Source organism: Suricata suricatta, chromosome 8, assembly GCF_006229205.1.
Source record: "Suricata suricatta isolate VVHF042 chromosome 8, meerkat_22Aug2017_6uvM2_HiC, whole genome shotgun sequence".
NCBI lineage: Eukaryota > Metazoa > Chordata > Mammalia > Carnivora > Herpestidae > Suricata > Suricata suricatta.
Genome location: NC_043707.1, coordinates 127,983,363 through 128,006,208, shown reverse-complemented (window position 1 = coordinate 128,006,208; position 22,846 = coordinate 127,983,363). Strand labels below are relative to the sequence as shown.

General features: G+C 52.0%; 1 protein-coding gene across 2 annotated transcripts in view; it reads right to left on the bottom strand.

Annotated features, from left to right (window-relative positions):
* Positions 1-22,320, bottom strand: part of CAPZB (capping actin protein of muscle Z-line subunit beta) — a 131,306-nt gene extending 108,986 nt beyond the window's left edge. The window contains exon 1 of one of the 2 annotated variants that reach the window (XM_029949115.1): positions 22,213-22,320. In XM_029949115.1, coding sequence (XP_029804975.1) covers positions 22,213-22,305 — 93 coding nt within the window. In that variant the 5' untranslated portion in view covers positions 22,306-22,320. The remainder of the gene's footprint in view (positions 1-22,212) is intronic. The other variant, XM_029949116.1, reaches the window with a different exon arrangement.
* Positions 22,321-22,846: the final 526 nt, after the last annotated feature.

Genomic DNA, 22,846 nt, shown 5'->3' with positions numbered 1-22,846 from the left:
GACCAATTCTACTGCACAAGGTACCCGGATTCCTGGTGCCCAGCAAACAGGATCTGAAGGACGGGAAGGCACACTGGGAACCAGGAACCGCAGACTGAACAGTGGTCTGCGGAGGTGGAACAATGTCTTTTAAATTTAAGCACACACGGGGGCGTCTGGGTGGCTCAGTTGGTTAGGTGTCTGACTTCAGCTCAGGTCATGATCTCATGGTTCATAGTTTGAGCCCTGTGTCAGGCTCTGTGCTGACAGCTCAGAGCCTCAAGCCTGCTTCAGAGTGTGTCTCCCTCTCTCTCTGCCTCTCCGCAACTCACACACTCTCTCTCTCAAAAATAAATAAACATTAAAAAAAATGTGAGCACACACATAGAAAACATCTAGACAAACGCATACACCGCGCTCCTAGCACTATCGCTGGGGTGGACTTTGGGGTGGTTCCACTTTCCAACTCACACATTTCTACGCTGTTCAAAAAGACCATTATTTTTGCAGGGAGAAAAATAGGAAATGGAAGTATTTTTAAGAAGAGAGGATGAGAGATCTGCTTTGATTCACTTCTTTCTGAAACGTCCCTCCACTCCTCGCGCAGCCTGCTGGCCTCGACTTCAGAGTTCCCACATAGTAGAATTTCTTTACCCAAAAAAGGGAAAAGAGGGGCAGGAGAAAGAAACATCACGTACTGGAAGGCCCCCCAGGCCTGGCTGTGTGAGCCTGGGCGGCTCAGTCAGTTAAGCATCCAACTTCAGCTCAGTTCCTGATCTCACAGTCCATGGGTTCAAGCCCCTGTGTCGGGCTCTGTGCTGACAGCTCAGAGCCTGGAGCCTGCTTTGGATTCTGTGTCTCCTTCTCTCCCTGCCCCTCCTCACCTCCTCTCAAAAATAAAAATTAAAAACTAAACAAGCAAATAAATAAATGAGATAATGCGTTTACTTAATGTCTTGAACACCATGCCCGGAACACAGGGGAGTTCAGTAAGTGCTATTGCTATTAAAGACAAAATCATAAAACCTACTCCATCTGGTCCAACACCTCATTACAGATGGGGAAACTGAGACCTCAGGAAGGGAAATTAGCTTCCGATTATCCAATACAGCACCTGTTGTGGTACCTTATACACAGAGGGCACCCGTAAATGTAGTGAAAACAGTGCACGTGAAACAGTGGTAGTACTGGACATGAAACAACATATTCACCTCATCTGCTTAGAAATCTCTGAAATCTCTTAGTGGTATTCCCTATGGCTGCAATCTAGAATGATTTTTTAAATTAAAGAAACTTTTTCAATGGGAATCAACACCACCCGGACCTGCACTGCCCAATACCGTAGCCGCTAGCCACTCCTGGTTATTTAAGTTAATAGAAGTTAAATAACACTAAATATTCAGTTCCTCAACACACTAGCCACATCTGAAGCGCTACGTGGGTCTCGGGGACGCTGGACAGCACCGACACAACATGTCCGTTATCATGGAAAGTTCCGGTGGGCAGCCCGGCCGTAGAAGACAGAAGACATCCTTAAGCCATGTTTAATTTCTTAAACAGTGGATCTGGTTTTCTAAATCCTACTGTCTCCTAACAGCACTACCACAAGATCAGAAAAAGACTTCATTAGCCTTCCTTTCCTTATGCAAATTTGCATATTCTTATCAAGCCCAATCTCCCTCAAAGTTACAAACAATGTATTACTGGGGGAGGGAGGGTGTCGGTGGGGTCTAGAAGGCAATGGGGACCGAGGACAGGTGAAAGCAAATATGAGATTAATTGTGTTCTGAGCAAACACATCACTTCTACCACGATCCTCTACCCACATCAGTGAAGGGAACATGCTTCCAAATGGGTCAGTGGTCCACTTATGCAGAAGAACCATAAAAGGGCCGGTAGTTCACCTCTGCCAAGCACTTCTATTTTGCAACAGGACATGATGAGTGAGTGCACAAGCTAATTTCTTTTACGATCTAATTCTGATGCCAAAACACTCAGGTGACCCCACCGAAGCCCAGCACACCCTCCCTCCTGGGATGCTAGGACACATGATCACATTAAAGGCTCATCTGAGCCTCCGTCTGGCAGTGAGGCCCTTTCAAAAAATCAGAGGGATGATATAGAAGCATTTGTGTAATACTCTACCCTTTACACATTAAAAAGGGGGGAAGTAAAGGATTTATTTATATTTGTTGTGTCTTAAAAAAAATGAGTAAAGAAAAGAAACATAGCTACACAAGGCTTACCCATGAAGATCAGCAGCAGAATTACTCATGACATCCCAAACCTGGAAGCACCCCCAAATGTTCACGAACCAGTATAAGGACACACTGTAAGATACCCACACCGCAGAACCTACAGAATCCTACACAGCAGTGAAAAGGAACAAACTACCAACACAGGGAACCACGTGGATGAATCTCCAAAAAATCAGGCTAACTGAAAGAAGCCAAACACAAAAGCCCACGTACTGCGATTTCCATGAAATTACAGAAAAGACAAAACCAAAGCAACAAGGCAGATCAGTGGTCATGCAGGGATGCGGCGGGGGGGAGATGGAGGGATGCAAAGAGGCACAAGGGAGCTTGTTAGGGCGAAGGAACTCTTCTACAACTTGATGTGGTGGTGGCTACATGATTATCACCAAAACTTATTAAACTCTACGCTTCAAACTGGTGAATTTCATTGCATGGAAATAATGCCTTGATAAACACAATGAAATGAAACAAAAGAGAGCCTTGGGGATATTACCAGTGTCATATCATGGGTCTTGGGAAAGTGGGGGAGGGCAGGAGGGGATGGGCACACGAGGCAAGGACAGGAGGAACACTATTCATTACACAGTGCTTCATGCAAGAATCCTTATTTTGCATCCTGGGATTGCAATGCCCCTTTCAAAGCTGGGTTACTTTTTTTTTCTTTCTTTTTTTTTTTTAGTGTATTTATTTTGAGACAGCGAGAGAGAATGAGAATTCCAAGCAGGTTCTGTGCCGTCAGCACAGAGCCCGATGCGGGACTCAAACTCACGAACCCGGATATCATGGCCTGAGCCCCCAGCTCTGAGCACTGGCTCAGCTGGGGAGGGTGATCCCAGGCCTGGTTCCTGTCCGAGGAGCTACAGGCATGAAACCGTAAAGGGGGAGGCAGAGGAGCCTCTGTGTGTTTCTCTCTCTCAAAAATAAATGAATATTTTAAAAACTTTTTTTTAATAAATAAACTTAAAAAGAAGAAAACAGCCAGTGAAAAGTCAACTTCATCTCCTCTTCTCCCAGAGGCCAGCACTACCGGTCTCAGGCCTCCTGCGTTACCAGAAAAACAACAGTGGGGGCACCTGGGTGGCTCATTTGGTAAGTATCCAACTCTTGATATGCGCTCAGATCATGATCTCATGGTTCATGAGATCGAGCCTCACATCAGGCTCTGCACTGCAGTGTGGCACCTGCTTAGGATTCTCTCTTTCCCTCTCTCTCTGTCCCTCCCCTACTTGCACACTCTCTCTCAAAATAAACATTAAAAAAAAATTAAAGGAAAAGAAATGTTAAAGCAACAGTGACCGTTGGTTGAGCACGTCCTGTATACCCCAGGCGCCATACGACTCATCTGACATGGATTATCCCGTTGATCACAGCAAGGCCAACAACGACACGCACGGAGCCCGTGCACCACGCCCGGTGTGACGGCAGGTATGCTACCTGTTTCATTTCCCATAACCTCCAACAGACCCCATGCGGGGCACTAGCCCCACAGGGTTAAACGACGCCCAAAGCTACGCAGCTGGAAGCAGAGGAGCAAGGACACAAACCCGGGCGGCCTGGCTCCAGCAGCCGGGCTTAACATCCGAGTCCAAGAACGACTCTGTTCCCGGGACAGACAGACGCAACACTTACCGCCACACCCACGTCACACACCCCAGTGCTCTGCTCCCGGCCTCGTCCGCAGCGTGCCAGGCCTGCCCTGAGGGTCACCCGCTCTCACGCCAGAGAGGGGACCAGACGGACGCTGCTGGCCTCCTCGGCCTTGTTCTTTGCACTAGACCAAGCTGCTCCACTGGCTAACAAGCCGGGAGGGCTGAAACCCAAATAAAAATAAGAAGCACGGGGGGAGACAGAATGTTCCTGAGCTGCAGTATTTTTAAATCTCTATTTCTCTGAGCAAATGAATGATGTGTCCAGGTCGGAGTCCCAAGCTGCTGTCACGGGTGCGGGGACGCTACTGAACGGCACCACGGAATTCTTGGGCCTTGAGGGACCCTGGTGCTCATCAGTCCGATATAAAGAAGAAATGGGGGTAAGATGCTGGGGGGTGGGGTTCAGTTGGTTAAGCATCCGACTCTCGATTTCTGCTCAGGTCATGATCTCGCAGTCTGTGAGGCTGAGCCCCGAGTCGGGCTCTGCCTTGACAGTACACATCCTGCTTAGGGTTGTGTCTCTGTCTCTGTCTCTGTCTCTCTCTCTCTGCCCCTCACCCTTCCTCTATCTCTCAAAATGAATAAATAAACTTGACGAAGAAAAAGAAGAAGGACGAAACAGCAGCAGCAGCAGAAGAAATAGGGAAGATAACTCTCATGTCAGAGACGGCAAGAGAAGCATTCATCATCACACAGCACATTACGGGCCAGGACACGGCCTGAAGTCAAGGGCTCCGGAGTCCTGGGGCAGTGCCCCCTGGCCTGCAACATTTCCTGTGTGGTGTGCAAATCACTGGAGTCTGAGAGGTTTTAGAGGGGTATGGACGAATGGAATTCAGCGGTTGCTTACTTTTAATATGCACAAATGATACGGCTAGCCCCTCAAATGGGACCTTCCAGCTGCTTCTGCTTAGGAAGAGGCGAAAGCAAATGGAGGTGTCAGGCTCAAGCCAATTTGAAGAAAACCATTAAATAACAATAAAGGTAGTATAAAAATATGGCGGAGTGCTCAGAGGCAACCAAGTAGGGAAACCCATCCTACACCCCGCTGGGCACCAGGCTAAAGCAAGAAACCAAAGGAGAAGGTGAAACAGTGAGGGGAACAGGTGTGGAGCCCCACGGGTAACCCCACTCTTACCCAGTGAGTGAGGGCCCACAGCTAGGGGCCTCCGAGTGCCATGCTCGCCACTCCCAAGCTGATCAAGCCCAAGCCAACAGTCTTCCCACCCCAAACGTGTGAAGATCCCAACACCAAGCATCAGCTTAGTCAAGGGCACGGACATCCTGGGTCCTGTGCACCCCACCGCCCCAGACTGCAGTCAAGGTAGCCTTACTTCACTCCCAATGCTTGAGCCAGTTGTGACAGTTTAATCCATTTTCTTGCCTCGGTGATGCAGATGTCAGACTCTCCTTTCTATTTTGCCACTTGCTTCTGTTACATGTCGGGTGCGGGGAGGCCAGAAGTCCCCCTCAAAGTCTCCCCGGTGATTAAGAGCCCGTATTACCAGGGCTGTTTTGGTTTGGAATACAATTCGGGTTCACGAAACACCTCGCCATACCGCCCCTCGTCTGTTTCCACACCGGCATCAGATACTGGATCTGTGGCCGGAGGCCGGAAGCGACCCGCAGGCAGCAGACGCTCTGAGGAGCTGCACCCGCCCACCCAAAGGTCTGTAGGAACAAAACGCTCCTCTAACAGCACCAGGGAGACAAAGGGTCTTCTGATCACACTGGGGTCAGCCTCGCTCCAAGAGGCAGAAGCACCTGGCTGTTTAAAGACAGGAAAATTGACCCCCGAGCATTTAAGTCTTCTCAGACTGTGGGATAGAGTCACTCATTACTGGGAAATGAGGTCTCTAATACTTACAGGGGGTAGGTGATGCTTTTCCCCACAACACCCCTCCCACCAACAATCACAAAAATCAAAATTTGGGAAAGAACTCTATTACAATCTTATTTTTTAAGTTTTTTCAAGTTTATTTTTAAGAGAGAGAGAGACAGTGTGTGAGTGGGGCAGGGGCAGAGAGAGAGGGGTCAGAGGATCTGAAGCACAGAGCCCGATGTGGGGCTCAAAACCACAAACTGCGAGATCATGACCTGAGCCAAAGGCAGAGGCTTAACCAAATGAGCCGCCCAGGTGCCCCTCAAATCTTATTTTTAACGCATCATCAGTGTAATTACCTCTATAACTACCTCTATGTCACCAGGTAGACAGGACGCAGCCACATATGGGGCTCATTCGACACTCTGCATCTAACACCTGGTTCTCGCTCTCTGCAAACTCACCTGCTCGCAACTATTTATACGCAAGCCCCCATTTAATACTCAGGCCACTTCTGTGGTCCCGTCCTGCCCAGACATGCGCAGAGCCGCAGAACCTCTGAGCTGCCCAACGCGCATATTCTCCAAGACGGAATAAGGCGATGCTTTGCCTGTTTCAGCTCTCGCGCCCTCAACAGGAGTCCTCGCAGGCTCTTTTTAAAAAAATTTTCAATGTTTATTTTTGAGAGAGAGAGAGTGTGAGCAGGGGAGGAGGGGCAGAGAGAGAGGGAGACGCAGACTCTGAAGCAGGCTCCAGGCTCTAAGCCTGATGCGGGCCTCGAACTCATGAACGGTGAGATCATAACCTGAGCCGAAGTCGGACGCTTAACCACCTGAGCCACCCAGGCGCCCCTCGCAGGCTCTTTAGTGTCGCCTTCTCCGCACCTCCGTGCGCTTTGCTGACTTCGCGGTCTAGAAGCGGCCCCCAGGCTCAGTGCGGCGGGAGTGGAGAACGCGCCAGCCAGCGCCGGCTCAGATACCAGTTACTATGCGGCGGGTTCCGACTGTGGTGTCAATGAACCAACCCAACCAAATGGTGTCCTTTGGCAGAAACACACATAAAACAAGGTGGGTTTTTTTCTTTAATGTTTCACATGAGCTCCTCAGACCTTATTTATCTTGTAGCTAAAAGTTTGTCCCCTTTCAGCAAAATGTGATTTCCCCGGCACCCTCCAGTCGCTGCCAAGCGCCGTTCTGAGTCTGGCTGTTCTTTGTTTGGATTCCATATGTAAGTGAGACCGCGCAGTATTTGTCTTTCCGGTTACATATTAATCAGAGGACAATAATGTTGTGACCGGAGGATCCCAGAAACTGTAGGCTGCGTTTCTCCTAGAAGCAACGGTCCAGGATTTGCTAATTCACTGTTCATGGTGACTTTACAGCATGTTAATTGTGGGCAACAGCAACAGACTGTGTATGTGTAGGAAGAGAGTTCATCTCCACAAGACACAATCACATGGGCAGGGAGAGCGTTCACACCCAGACCCAATCACACCCACAAGACACGATCACACAGGCAGAGAGAGTTCATACCTACAACCTAACATGGGTAGGGAGACAGTTCACACCCCCAAGACATGATTACACAGGGGCAGAGAGAGTTCACAGCAACAGACACAATCATATGGGTGAGGAGAGAGTTCATGGTCACAAGACACAATCACATGGGCAGAGAGAAAGTTCATACCTCAGATGCAACCTATGGGAACAAAGTCATAACCCACAATAAGGAAATGAGGAGGACCAGAAAAAGTGCTGTGTAAAAGCCTTCAAATTATTAAAAACACATGCAACAGCAAGGAAAAATTAACACCTACTTATCCAACAATCGGGAAATAGTTAAGCGAATGACAGCATTAACCAGCCGGAACAGTAGTCATTTAAAACATTCTGGAGGGGCGCCTGTGGGGCTCAGTCAGTTAAGCATACCACTTGGGCTCAGGGCATGATCTTGCAGTTCATGAGTTCAAGCCTGCATTGGGCTGGCTGCTGTCAGCACAGAGCCTGCTTTGGAGCCTCTGTCCCCTTCTCTCTGTCCCTCCCCCGCTCAACACATGGTGCTCTCCTCTCGAAAATAAATATAAAAAATAAAAAGTTCAGGGGCGCCTGGCTTCGGCTCAGGTCATGATCTTATGTTCATGGGTTCGAGCCCCGCGTCGGGCTCTGTGCTGACAGCTAGCTCAGAGCCTGGAGCCTGCTTCAGATTCTGTGTCTCCCTCTCTCTTTGACCCTCCCCTGCTTGCACTGTCTCTCTCTCTCTGTCTCTCAAAAATAAAAAACAACAAAAAAAATCTTTTTAAAAAATAAAATAAATAAATAAATAATTCAGGGGCACCTGGGTGGCTCAGGCGGTTAGGCGTTTGACTTCGGCTCAGGTCATGATCTCACAGTTCATGGGTTCGAGCCCCATGTTGGGCTCTGTGCTGACAGCTCAGAGCCTGGAGCCTGCTTTGGATTCTGTGTCTCCTTCTCTCTCTGCCCCTCCCATGTTCACACTCTGTCTCTCTCTCAAAAATAAATTAAAAAATAAAGTTCATAAAAATTCTGTAACAAGAAAATTCTCATGAAAAAAGAGCACAACATATAAACCACTCAGACAATATGAACACAATCCCCAAAAACTCTTTAAACCCCATGCAGAGACAAAGACACAGAAGCAATATACCAAAAGGTTAACTGTAGCTACTGGCAGGGTAAGATTATGGGCAAGTTTTTCTTTCCTTTCTGTATTTTCCAACTTTTCTATAATGAACACATTACTTTTAAAATAAAAGGAAAAACACTGAACTTTTAAAAACTAATACTGTCAGATTCCGAAGGGCCCCTGATGGCAGGGAACGGGGTCAGGAAGCTTCCCAGGGCCCCTGCCACTGGTGTTCACACCCAACTAGACGGCCACGTGTCTCCTCCACTGGGCTGTGGGCTCTTGAAGGCAAGGCCCTCCTTTCACTGGGCCGAGTGTCTCAGGACACGGCCCAGAGCGCAGGAGACACTCAGCACACCGAGATGGGCGGGCAGGGGCACTGAAGCACCAGCATATCCTACTCCCAGGAAGAGGGCGTCAACTGCTGAACCTCATGGGTTAAGGTCTGTGTTGTGTTGCAGGCCGGGTCAGGGTGCAGAGAGGGCACGGAAATAGACGAGGGTGGAAATGGACGAGGGTAAAGTCGGAGCTTCCTTCACAAGTGACCCCTGCTGGGTCACATGGAGCTTTCCCATCCCCACCCTTCTGGCTCCAACGACTGACTTACTGCCGGTTCCCCAGAACGTGCCACGTTCCCCTGCACGTGCAGTTCTTCTGCACGCTGTGTCTCCACCACTCGCCTGCCGGCAAATGAGTCTTTTCATCTCAACCCTGACAAAAGCCTCTTCCCCTGAAATCTCTGCTGTGGTCCCCACTAAGCCAGACACCCTCTACACTGTACCTGCACACACCCCCTTCCAGTGATCGTCTTCCACTCCACAGCTTCTCTGCACAGACACGGGAACGCTCTCCTTATAGACACTGAAACGGTCTTTATTATGCCCACCCCCTAGCAGAGCCCAGAGCATTGTTACATATTTGCATGGATGGTTGGGTGGGTGGGTGGGTGGATGGTTGGATGGATGGATGGTGGGCAGACAGGATGTGGAGGGCTGTGGTAGTCAGAGAAGACTTGGTGGCCACAAGGGGACAGAACCAGACCCGGAGGCAAGCAGGGTGGACACAGGAAGAAGGAAGGCAGGCAAGAAGGTGGACGCTGCAAGCTGAGGCCCAGAGAGACAAACAAGCCAGCCCCTGAGGGTCACCGATTTTAGGTGGTCCTCAGGGGAGCCTCTCTTCTATCAACATTACGGGAGTTTGCTTCAATGTATACTTTCTACTTAGGGCAACCATACTGGTTTTCCATTCATGGTAGTGACAACGTTTCCCTCCTAAATATCTTGAGTTTAAAAATGAGGCTATTTAAAGAAAAATGAATGGTTCTGATAGGAAGACGATGTGGCAAACTGCATGGAGGCCACCCCTTGACAAGACATTTCTGCAGTAAAGAAGGAGCTCTCTCAGCTTGGGCAGAACAGGAAGCTAGACCGCGGAAACCAAGCTGGCAAGGCAGGGGGGAGGGCATGAGATCCGAGGGCCTGAAGGCAGCATGCGAGGCGAGGCTGTCAGAAGTTACCAGGGCAAAGTGACAGGAAAGACACAGGTGGGGGAGGGGGGAATGCTCATTCTCCTTAGCCCTACAACCCACTCGTGGGGGTGGACTGTAAGGAAGTGACTCTAAGGAGGGGAAAACATACACATACATGTGTGTGTCTAGATAAACAGATAATCGTATAGACTAACAGAGAGTCAGTAACCACGGCACTAAGACACAGGAAAGGGCTTGCACACCGTTCGTTACTGGATCCTCACAACCCCAATGAGGTAGGCATTCTAACGGGAACGTTCTAGAGAGCAGGAGGGTAGAACAGCCGGACTCTGAGCTCTGCTTTACTCAACAAGGTCACATTTTAACGACTGTATTATAAACCTTCATGCTGCGGTACCATCATTTTTCAACCAACTGCTGGTCCTTCCATGTCCCCCGTGCCCAGCCACGGTGACTCCCGTCTCCTCTGGGCACACATGCCACAAAGTAGGAGCTAAAACCAGAGGGACCAAGGGTTGAGTCCAGACCTGTCCCTAGATTTCTTCAACGAAGGGCGCTGGCTTTTTAGGCTCGTCAACCCTACTGCCACCCACGAAGCTCTCTCACGACGTCATGCTGGAAAAGTGTGGGGTTTGTGTGCATCACTGGAGAAGCACGTTCAGACAGGAGTTCTCAAATGTGCCTGGGTTCACGCAATAGCAAAGACAACGGCCCATTTGAGAATGTACACTCAGATTCTAGTGTCGGACGCAGGACCCCAGTCCCAATTGCCCTGGGGATGTACTGTGGGATGTGGGGGAGCCACAAGCCCTGGGTGAGCAGCTCCTCCATGACCGGAGAGGTAACGTGCAAAGGCTTTAAAGTCATAGCAGCCAGGTTCCAGTACCCGCTCTGCTACTCATTAGCAATGTACATCAAGTCTCTAAATTTCCAGAATTATGATTTACATAAAGTCCGAAATTCACAGGATTCCATGCTTAGGAGAATTCTGGGGGCCGAAGAGGATAATGCACATTAAGCGCTAAGCAGGGCAGGCGGCCACGCTTGCTGGCGGCTTCCTTTCCTGGTTAACGCCGGGGCTCGCTGAAGGCTTCAGCCGCCTTTGAATCCCCTTGTACTTGTTACAACACATGGCCCATCACGTGAGGCTCGGAAATCGTGTTTTCCCTTCCCTGAGAGACGAGCGTGGCTTGGAATTCAGCGCATGGGGTTTTATCAGTTAATTCAATGGCTCACGAGGCACTCTGAGCTCATCCTAGGGAGGTCCAACACGATTTCTGTGTCCTGTTCTGCCGATTAGTCACATGATGGGAGGGCCCTTCCTTGGGGACCATGGCAACCAGTACTTGCTTGTTATTTCAAGAAATGCCTTCTCGACGATCAATATGTACCAAACAGATACTGTGGAAGCAAAATAAAAGCAGGATCCTGGGGAAAACGCCCAGGATGCTTCTCCATCTGGAATTCAGCGAGCTCAAAAACCATGGTCCGTGGCCAAGAGGGGAAAAAGCCATAGAGCCCTGGGGTACCAGTGTGAGGGTGGGCAGGAGGATAAGGGGACTCCAGGTGGCAGCTGAATAATCCCTTTTGGAGGAAGCAATTTAAAGGAAGAATGAAAAAATCAAGGTTGTTAAGAAAATGTGAAGACTCGGCCCATTTTCCAGGCATAACACCAAGTGCCAAGTAAGACAAAAAAGGAACAGAGGCTGCCGTCGAGGGAGGCCACGGAGAGCCTCCCGATCCTGCAGACAGGTGCCAACCTCCACAGCCCGCATTCTCAGCAATTTGAGATTAGGAACCTCTTTCTGTACCTTATACTGGTTTTACCTCTTGGGTTTGGACGAATCCCGCTGGTAACATAGGTAGGCAGACGACCATAGTCTCTCTGCTCATTTCTGGCCCCAACTGCAGGGGTAGCGCAGCCAGGGCCTGGAGTAAGCTGGTCCCAAATTCAAGTGCCAGCTTCATCATGGACGGCTCTTGTATCCCCACAGTGCATCATTTCAGAGCCCAGTGGGATGTGCCCAGAACAGGAGACAAGACAGGCAGAAGTAAAGACTATATGGTGCTCAGGGTCTGAAGAGGGACTCAAGGATAGAAATCACGACGTGGGAAACAAGGTTCCCCTTTAAATGAAGAACCACAGTCAAAGGGGGGGCTCATTCTTGTAGCATCTTAAGATGGGCTCCAAGTCATCCAAGCAAAACCAGGGGTAGCCACCTAACACAGTCTGCTTTGAGCTGCAAAACGTGTAAAAGCACCGAAGAACACTGGTTAGAACCACCATCATAAACACTGTCCTCTGTCCATAAAAACAACATCCTAGGACCAGCCATTAGTGTGTGGAATGGAATCCAGAATCAGAACACCGAGTTCAAAGGCCACCTCTGCCCCTTACCAGCTACGTGACCTTGTACAAGATACATCTTCACTTCTTAGGCCTCCATTTCCACATCTGCAAAGTGTGTTGGGAGGCACCATGTCCAAAATGGGGCTACAGGACGATTAGACGAGAGGGTATCCACAAAGCTCAGTACACGGGAGCTGGCTCAGTGCAAGTCCTCCTGCGTGATGAAGCCTCTAGGCCAAGGTGCTGAGGGCTGCCCAGTCCAAGATCAAGGTCCCTGGAAGCCAAAAAGTCACAGCCTCCCCGTAGTATGATCACTACATCTGCTTTTCAGATTCGTGGTATTCCTCATCACAGGGATTTTCAGATTCAACCCAATTCTCTTCCCCCTAGAACAGTGCTCATTTGCATGAATGATCAAGTCCCTACGGGTAATAATGAACCTGTACTAATGCCTACACAGGAGGTCTCAGCTATGGCACTTTGTGAACACTGTTCTTATTTAATCCTCTGACTACCCTGTGAAGATCTGTGCATTGCACAGATCAGGAAGCTGAGGTTCAGAGAGATTAAGGAGCCAGTCGAAGCTCACACGGTTCATAGGGAGCCACAGTGGGAATCAGAACCAGGAGTCTCCTTCCATTATCCCTTACCAGGCTGTGTTCCAACAAGTGTTTTCTCTGCCCAGTTCCCTTTATTTTGCGTCCTTCTCCCTAAACCCCAACATTCTACGTGCCTTAAACTCAAACACAAGCCCTTAAAACAAAACACCTGGCCCCCGAGGCGGTGAAGGCTTGCAGGCTGCGGCAGTTCAGAAAATAACCACAGTCCAGGGGAGGGCGCAGAGAGGGGCTGTGCGCAGGAGTGACAGGCATCGTGCCCCACTCCCCTCAAAGGCCCTGGATGCCAAATGCAAGGGGCCCTCCAGGGTTGGCCACTCATACCAGGAGAAGGAAAAAACTAAGCCATTTTCCAGAAGAGTGGCTTTTATTATAAGCTGGAGCCAAAGTACCATTCCAAACAACTTGCTCAGGGATGGTCAGGAACATCTCTGCAAGGCCCATAACTCACAAGAGTTTCCAGTGAGCTTCCAACACTTCCCTGAGAGTCAGGTATCGACACAAAGTCTAAACTCCCTCCAACACAGAGCAAAGGGAGTTTCTACATTCGGCTCTAATAGCACATGACAAGTCCACATCACTGATAACATCGCCTTATTACTGATGTTGTTAATACTAATAATGTTACTGGGTCAGGCTTTACATGTATGAACTCATTTAACCCTCGTAAAACCCATCAGTAGTACCATTTCATAGACAAGGAAACTGAGGCAGAGGGTGAAGGAAGCCGCTCAACTCTGCAGGCGTGGATACGAACTCAGGCTCCAGACCTGCCCTTCTACCGCCCCTGCACTCCAGGCTCCCTGGGATCATTCGGAAACTCCAAGCCAGCCATGTGACTCTGTGCCCAGTGCTCAGTGCCTACCACGTGCAGAGCCACCAGTGAAGCTCAGAGCCAGGAGGATGGCTATTCCCACCAACCCCAATCCCACCGCTCAGGGTGACTGTTCCCACCAACCCGATCCCACCCCTCAGGGTGACTGTTCCCACCAACCCAAACCCACCGCTCAGGATGGCTGTTCCCACCAAACTGATCCCACCGCTCAGGGTGACTGTTCTCACCAACCCCAATCCCACCCCTCAGGGTGACTGTTCTCACCAACCCCAATCCCACCGCTCAGGGCGACTGTTCCCACCAACCCCGATCCCACTGCTCAGGATGGCTGTTTCCACCAACTCCTGATTCCACCACTCAGGATGGCTGTTCCCACCAACCTGATCCCACCACTCAGGGTGACTCTTCCCACCAAACTGATCCTACCACTCAGCGTGACTGTTCTCACCAACCCTGATCCCACTGCTCAGGATGACTGTTCCCACCAACCCAATCCCACCACGGCCAGTGCCTCCCAACAACTTTCAATGTCAGGGTAGCCTGAACAGCTAACGGAAACACTGACCCAATCTCAGAGGCAGACCCTGCTCAGCTCCTTCCGTTCTTGTCACCTCAACCTAAAGTGAAACTGACAAGTGGGAGCCCAACGCTGACTCTGGACTGCCAGAAAGTGTCACAACTGGAATCACCCTGCTCGAAGTGTTTATTCTGTGTTGGGCTAAACCACATGAAATGCTGATAAATCAACCATTTTTGACCTAGGAAAACAGCAACCTCACAGGGAAGGGGCACTCACATTTATTAAGGGCCTACCAGACATCCATTCATTCAACACTACGGGGCAATGCCCATGTGCCAGGGACAATGGAACACTGCGTGGCACTCACACTGAGGGGGCACTTAATATTCCCCTTCCCTCCTAAGGACCAGAAACAACTTGAGACATTGGGAGAGTCACCAACTGAAGCGGCTCAAGGTCATAAAACTACTGAATTGGGCCCCTAGGCTCTCTCCCCTCAGAGGCCCTGCAGCCTGCCCCCCCTGGCGGTGGCTCCCAGGGCCGGGCAGGGCCTTCACAGGAAAAGGCCAAGGGAATTCTGCAAGGTTTTGTGCAACCAACAGTGTCAGTGGGAGGTTGCCCCAATCACTAGGCTACACACCAAGAACCACTGTGCTTACCCAAAACGCCAAGATGTGACCCTACTGATGACGGGCCAAGACAGATCTATCACTGGAAGGTTTAGCAGGTAGCTTCCCCAAAGACAGACTGTGGCTCAGAAAGATCCACCCACTTTCATGTTAACAACCCGAACCAACAAAACCTTCTGGCGTCTACGCCCAGGCTTCAGCCACCATGAACTGCTCTCGACCTCAGCTTCCTCATTAGGAAATAAGCGTCCTGGTGAGTCCACGCACGGCAGGCAGGATAGCAGAATTCCACAAGCATGCAACAGTGAGTGGGATGACCCTGCACCGGAATGTCAACTCTGCCACTGACTGCGGGGGGGCCCTGCAGCCAGCCACTCACTCAACCTTTCCAAGCTTCAGTTTCCTTATCTGCACAGTGAAGAAGCCACCCTCGGAGGGCTGGGTTGACAGAATTAAAGACCGTGACCGTGTGCAGCCAACACAGTGTAGAAGACAAGCACTCTCAGGATGCATGGAGACCCCAGGAGGGGATACTTCATAACCCACGGGGTGAAGGCAGCTAACTCAGGCACCTCCAATTCCTGCTGCACAAGTGAACTCCTCAAGACTAAGTCAGAGAACTCAAATCTCAGGATGACCAGAGGGCCACACCTGCTACAGCTGAAAGAGAGTTCAGTTCAACACGGGAGCTGTCAGGAGGAGGGTACGCCCCGCCGGGTGGGAGGTTCTCAGAGAGCAAAGCAAGTAAGGTGTCTGGCCTGGCCACGTATAGGGGTCTACGCTCCTCAGTGATGCGTCCCTGCCCAGCCCCAGGGACTGCAGAGAGGCAAACTGTGCTCAGCAGCAGAGCAAAGCTCTGATAAAATCAGAGCCAAATCAGTCAGGGGGGTGTGCGATTCTGGATCTCAGGGCTGTGAGTTCGAGTCCCATGTTGGGTGTAGAAATAACTTAAAAATAAAATCTTAAAAAAAAAACACACAACAACAGCCAGCGATGAGACAAAAACTCAAGAGGTGGCCATCGTGCCTACACTCTGACTCTTCATCAGGAGCCTGGGGTGACAAAGCTCCTCCTCTCAGTTTCTTAGCCCAAAACTCTATGCAGGAGGCCCATTCATGGGCTACACCTTTGGGGCCAAACCTCAGCATGGGGAAGCCTTCAGGAGCGACATCAGATGTGAGCAAGCCAGACCCGAACCCTCTAGCCACGGATCACGGCCGTGGGTGAGAAGAAAGGACAGGGCATCTGGTACCACCAGGAAACACTGGGTTCCACGGGGAGGGCTGCCCACAAAGAGGACGTGCAGAAGTATCTTTTCGTAGCTTAGTATTTTAAGTGAAAGATCTTTCACTCACTAAATGTAATGAGTCCTCTGCCTGAATCTTAGAGAAACTTCTGCAACGGTAAGTCCAAATAATACTAATGTCAACGTCTCGTGGCAGGTCCCAGCTCAGAAGGGTCCTGGTGAGCTCAGGGCTGGGACAGGAAGCTTCACAAGCGGTTTAGGCGGCGGGTGAGGAAGTTTAGGGGCTGAGCGAGTGGGGATGGCTGCTGCCGGTCTGCAGCGTGGTGAGATCTTTGTGGCCAGAACACACCAGGCTGCGAGCCCTTACGATTGCTAGCCTTTGGGGGCACCTGGGTGGCTCGGTCAAGTGGGCGTCAGCCTCTTGGTTTCGGCTAAGGTCATGAACCCAGGGTCATGGGCTCGAGCCCCACATCAGGCTCTGTGCTAAGCGAGGAGCCTGCTTAAGATTCTCTCTCCCCCTCTCCCTGGCTTGCACACGCATACTCTCTCTCAAAAAAAAGACTGCCAGCCTTTGGCAAATGACTCTACTTCTCGGGCCCTCAGCACAAGAGGGAACTACACTCGCCTCCCAAGCCGGCTGCGAGGTTAAGTGAAACAGCACCTAGCAAACAACCCTATTAATAAAATAGATGGCGGCCCCACTCCCCAAGTGCCGGGCACCATCTTCACTCGCCACACACAGACCCCCTGCATCCTCACAGGAACCCGTACAGGGTGGGGGGATGGGAGCCGCGGGGGCTGCGGTCTTGGAAGAAAATAGAGGACAGTGGCCCTGGAAACTGATCCCTAGAAAGTTTCAGAGGAAGGCTCCTTTCCACAGGTTTCCAGAGACACGTGGGGTGGGAAGACGAGGAAGCAGGGAGAAGGGAAGGCAAGTGGCTCCCTTAAGCTTAAGCCCTTCTGCTGTGGACATCCCCTCCCTCCCTGCCACCCCAGTTCTGCACGTGCGCCCCGGTCCATCAGACTCTCCGGTTTACCCATCTCCATCTGCCTCTTCCACCCAAGACTCCTATGCTATGAGGTCTATCTGATGGCTCGGTGAGCATCCACATGACAAACGGCTGGATGGAAGAGCCTGGAGGCAGAAGAGCAGGGGGGGCGGGGGGGCGGGCAGAGCACAAGCTCTGGGGGTCTGACTGTGGAGGCAGGTCTAGGTTTCCTCGCCTGCATGATGAGGGTAACACGAGAACCTGACTCAGGGCTGCTCTGGGTATGCAAAAGTAGTCTAATAAAAACTAGCTGCTGCTATGATCACGGCCACCATGCAGAGACCCCCTCCCTGCTACGCCCCTCCCCCTCCCCCAGATGGGTGGTCCTAGGTGCTTGCCTGCTCAGAGCCTAAGGCTGTGCAAGCGGAGCAGAACGGGGGACCTCCCGAAGATCCAAGAAGATCCAGGATGGCTGGGCTCAGCAGACTAAAACCCCCGCTCTGCTGGCAGGATCCCGAGGCTCTGCAGACACTACTATCTAGGATTTAAACTGACCAGAAATAGCAAGTTGGGTCAATGATAAAGCAGCCTATCAGAATGCCTCACCAGGGAGCTCTGGGACACAAGTGCCCCTCTCAGACCCAGAGGCGGCAAATCACGGCATCTCACTCTGCCTTCCTATCTGTATCTTTTTCATCCATGTGTTTCTCTCCATACCCCCAGCCTCACAAGAGGTTGGCACCCTCATAACCCGGCCCCCCCCCCCCAGGCTAGTGCTGGCCAATGCCTCCCTCCCACCTCTCACCGCTCGGGGCCTCTGTACACACCACGGCCAGATGACGCTTCCTAAAATACCACGACTCTGCCAGCCTCCTCAAATTTCTACCTGCCCCGCCAAATATTTACTGGCTCCACACTGTCCCAGATCAAATGCAAACTCCTTAGCTTAGCAACTCCGGCCCTCCCCATCTGACTCCCTGTCTACCCTGTAACCGGTCTCTGACCTCACAGGGCTGAGGGGGCCCCCGAACTTTGCTTTTGTTCCCGGCAGTGCCTCTCCGTGACTGCACCCCACCCTATGCTCTCGGCTGCGGCAAGATCTTCCCGGGCTTCGCACCCAGCCCCCACGCAAGCTGCCTGTGAGCCTGAGTGGTCATGCAGGGCTTCCTGGAGGAAGTGGAATGCAGGCCTAGCAGACATGTGCCCCTTGCTAGTAAAACTTTTTCTATACTACGTCCTTCCTGCTGCACTAAACTGTTTGGATGCCTCTCGTGTCCCCTTCTGGATTAGAGAACTGGGATTACGGCTTCTATCTTTGTCCCTTACCCTGCGGCATGCAGAATAAGACAGATAATAATCATAGCTACCACCTACTGTGTGCCAAGCACTGGGTTAAGTACACATTACAACTTTTCCTTCTCCCAGCATCCCTGTAAAATGTTACCCTCATGCTATAAATCAAGAAACTGAGGCCAAGGGAGATTAGAAGTCCAGATCGCCGTGGAGGCAGGGACTCTCGGCTCTCAGTACATGTTCACTCGGAGGTGATGAAACACCAGGTGACCAGTGCAAGGTGCGGGGTGATGGGCAGGAACCAAACGGACAAGCGCCCCGCTCTCACAGAGCTCCCAGGCTCTATCCGCAGTCCTGACCCTCTTCCTCCAATCTGGGAAGAGGGCAAGGATTCAGTTCGTAAGGGGCTCCACCAGGCACGGACAAGGCACCCAGACCCGAGATACGGCATTGAGCGGCGACAATACATGAGTGTCCAGTGCACAGGAGGCCTTTTTTGTGAAGTAGAGCCTTGGGCTCTGTTAGGGAAGCTCTTCGTTCAAGGCACGGCCCAAAGCCAAGCAAACTTCAGCAGGCAGGACAGAGTGGAGGGAAGGGGTCTGTCTCTGAAGTCAGAAAACCCAGTTCCCCCAACTCAACAGCCACAGGGGGAGGGACTCTCCACCCACCCCTCAGAACCTCACCTGTAATATAGCAATAGTAATAATACTAGCGATTGTGTATGTAACTATGTGCCGGATGCTGTTAGAAGCACTTGACATGTATTATCTCATTTAATCCCTATGACAATGAGGGGGTCCTGTTATTATTATCCCAAGGCAGCCTGGCTCCCAAGTCCTAACTGCTTATACTGTGCTGCCCTCTCCCAACACAGACCCAGTGGGGCTAAAGCTCGTAGCAGAGCGCGTGCACGTGGCTGGTGCTCTATAAATGTACATCTCTGCTTGCTGACGCTGAAACACGACCCTCTGAAAGCCTAGATTGGGAAATGGCATTGCTCTAGCTGGTCCTAAGGTGGATGATCGTGTGACAGCGTCCTCCGGCCTGGCACACCCCACTCTCATGGCTGCACGAGCAAGGGGCCCAGAGCCTGTACCACAGGCACTTCTGCACACAGCTTCTGAGAAGCAGACGGAGTGTCCGGCACAGGAAGTCGGCTGGCCTCAGCCTGGAGTCCCAAGCCCGCCCCTCGCACCGGTCGCTCAACGCCTTGAGCTTCAGGTTCCACGTAAACGAAATGGAGGATGAGCTGTATCATCTCAGCCACGTTTCTGGATCACAGGAGACCCTCCATCAATGGCAGCTATCCAGGTTGGGAGGGCAGGACCTCCAGGACGCCGCAAGGTTACAGCTCTGGGTAGGAGAGCTGCTGGCGTGCAGAGGACTCACTTGCACACTCACGGCAGAGGGGAGAACAGGCACGCTCCGAAAGGTCAGGGAGCGAAGCCTGGCACGAGCCAGCTTTCCCTTAAATCTCTTACTGTGTCTCATGCAAATGGCTTGGGGCTACATCAGTCAAGGGTCTTCCCCCTTGAGCTTTAGGTAGGAGTGGCATCCCCACCCCACAAACAGTGTGAGCTGTGAGGGATGGACCCTGGTCTTCTCATCACTGTGTCCTTGGCACAGCAAGTTGCCAAAAGAAGGCGCTGAATACAGAGAATTAATGTCACCCTAAAGCTTCAGGTAACCCCCTCCTCAAGGCACCAGTGTATTCGCCTAATGGCAAGCATCCCCAGCCTGGGAAGCGGGGGCCGGAAGTTCTATGTACCTACCCAACTACCATTTCTCTGGGCTGCCAGTCATCCCTCCTCTTCAGAGGACTTCCAAGTTATCAACGGGAATATCTGCTCTCAAGTTGTGATTTATCATCTCACTCTCAAGCTAGCGATTATTGGCTACTTTTTGCAAGCATTCCACTGAAGAGGCCAGTTGGGTTTAAACGGACAGGGCCGTGCGTCCGTGTGGGGGTCTGAGCGGAACTGTCTCTGGTCCACACCAGGAGACCAGCCAAGACACCTTCGTGTCAACTATACTGTTTCACCTTGCCACAATGTGACAGGCCTCTCCCATCAGCTCCGTCAGGCAAAACCTTCTGTGAGCTGGTGGGACAACTCATGGGGGGGCCCCCACCATGGGGGCCCCCACCATCCAGCACCAGAATCAGAACTCTTAAGTCAGAATAATCATTCCTGACTTTGGAGGTACCGCTATGAAAGGAAAAGTGGTCTCTGCATTCTTCACTGATGCCAACAAAAATCATGGCATTTACTCCCAAGTCCATTTGAGATTCTATTTCAATTCTATTCTACTCTTTCCAGTGCTATTTCCCTCCATAGATAATGGAGATCTAGCTGTTTTCTAGACTATCACACCAACTGAAAATAAAAAACCACAGTGGTCTCAATTCATCTACCTAGTCTGAGATCCCACACCACCCCTGTGTCCCAGCCTGACTGCCCAGCCTGGATTATCAGAGTAGTCGTAGTCGTGTAAGGGATCAACTTGACAATGAGCAGCCCGAAATGACGTAGAAGCCTAGGGGATACTCGGAACACGTTCCTGAGAGAAAGAGTACGAAAACCCAAGTGGCTGAGTTCATGGACCACAGACGCCCCAAAAGCCATTTCCCTCAGTGCCAGGTGTTGCTCTCGGCCCCAGAGGTGCAGCCCCGGCCCGTGCCAAACCCACACCTGTACCACCCTCCGTACGACTGCTGCTCTGTTCAGTGAGGTCTCCTGTGCGAAGGACCCAGAACACAACCCGTACTCAGTAAATGCTGCTGCCCCCCGTCATCTCTGAGTACCCCACTATTCTGTCTCCTCAACTGTGTCCTTCCGATCTTGTGACACGGAAGCAGCCCAGGACGAGGGGGAGGATGGAGTTTCGAGGCTGCCAGATCTCACTCCCACCGGCTGGACAACACCGTGAGTAAGTTACTGCACGTCCCAGCGGCAGCTTCCTCACCTGTACGACGGGGACAGTAAGTACCTGAAAGGGCTGTGTGTGGGTTCAAGGAGCCCGTACAGCTGAACCGCAGAGCACCATGCCTGGCCCCTAGCAGCCCTCGGGAAAGGTTAGCCCTCTCCCTCCACCTCTCCCACAGCTCTTCCAGACTGTCCAAATAAAACCCAAATACAGGACTCCAGAGAAGCATCGCCGTGCTAAGCCTCCTGGGTCATTACGGGCAGTCCCATTGCCTTTGGAGAATCGGGCACCTGGGGCTAAGCCAAGATGCCCCTCCCAGCCAGGTATGCTACTGTGAGCAGCCCCACCTGGCTGTCCCAGCCACGTTCCCCTCCCTGCTTTTGCCCCAAGAGCATGCTGATGAAACCTCACTCTGCTTTTCAAGTCTTCACCCAACAGGGTCCTGGAGTACTTACTTCCCCAGCCAGGCCTGGGGCGGGGCCACCTCCCCACAACACGCCCATCAAAGGAGGCCAATGGCATTATAAACAGCATAAGCCACGTTTTTAATCAACATACAGGAAGGCACCAAGAAAAAACTCCGCCACTCTTAATTAGTCATCCGGGTTCAGCAGCCACATCTCTTCATTAAACAAGAAACTGAGATCCTCGAAACACTCTAGGGCCCAAAGTCCACATGCAAACATCTGCCTGCACGGGGGCAGGAGAAGCAGGTGGGTGGCCTGAGCTGTCAGTCTGTCTCCAAAGATTCCTTGCCTGACCAGGTAAGGCACAAGCCCCCTGGCCCTTCCAGTCTGGGTGGTGAGTCCGCCCTGCAGAAGGCTGCAAGGTAGAGGGAGGGCAGGCTCACTTGTGGAGGCCCAGGTGAGACCTCAGGCCATCCAGGGGACCTAGTGCACCTGCCACCACGACTAAAACAAACACCACGAGGGTAACTGGCTAGCTGTGTCTGCCGGCGTCTGGCTCACCTGATCGGAGCCACCTCCATAATCAGCAGTTCCAACCCTCACAAGCTGACAGTTCAGGGGGAAGGGGAGGCTGCGCCTGCTGGAGTGCATCATGTCCAGGCGTTTGTTGGCCTCGGGGCCTCCTGACCCACCCCCTCCACCCGCCGGGGGCTGCAGCCTCACAAGGGCGATTGTGCGTTCATTCCTGTCCGGCCGGCTCCCCTCACTCTCATCCCTCGGCTCCCACTCAGGCCGCGGCACAACGCCCCGCAAGCACCGCACGAGGGCAGCGGCCGCGGGAGGGGCCCCGCAGAGTGCCGCGCTGCCTTCCTGCCTTCCGGGCACACAGGTGCCCGCCCTTCCCTCGCTCAGTCCAGGCGGCCTCCCCAGAAGGGGGCAACGCTCCACCTGAGAATGCACAGCCCGGGGACCACCAACCTCCCCACGGGCTGGAGAGCTCCCGATGCTTCCCAGTGGAGGCAAGGAAGGTTCGCCCTGGGTAGAGGGGAGGGACCACCTGGGTCGGGGGCAGGGAGCAGGGCCCTGGGAGGGAGGGTAAAGCCCAGGAAAGAGGGGGGTGGCGGAGGCTACACTAAGGGCAGTGAGAGGTCTGGGGAAGAGGATGGGAGGAGGGTCTTAACGTCCAGGCGGTGGC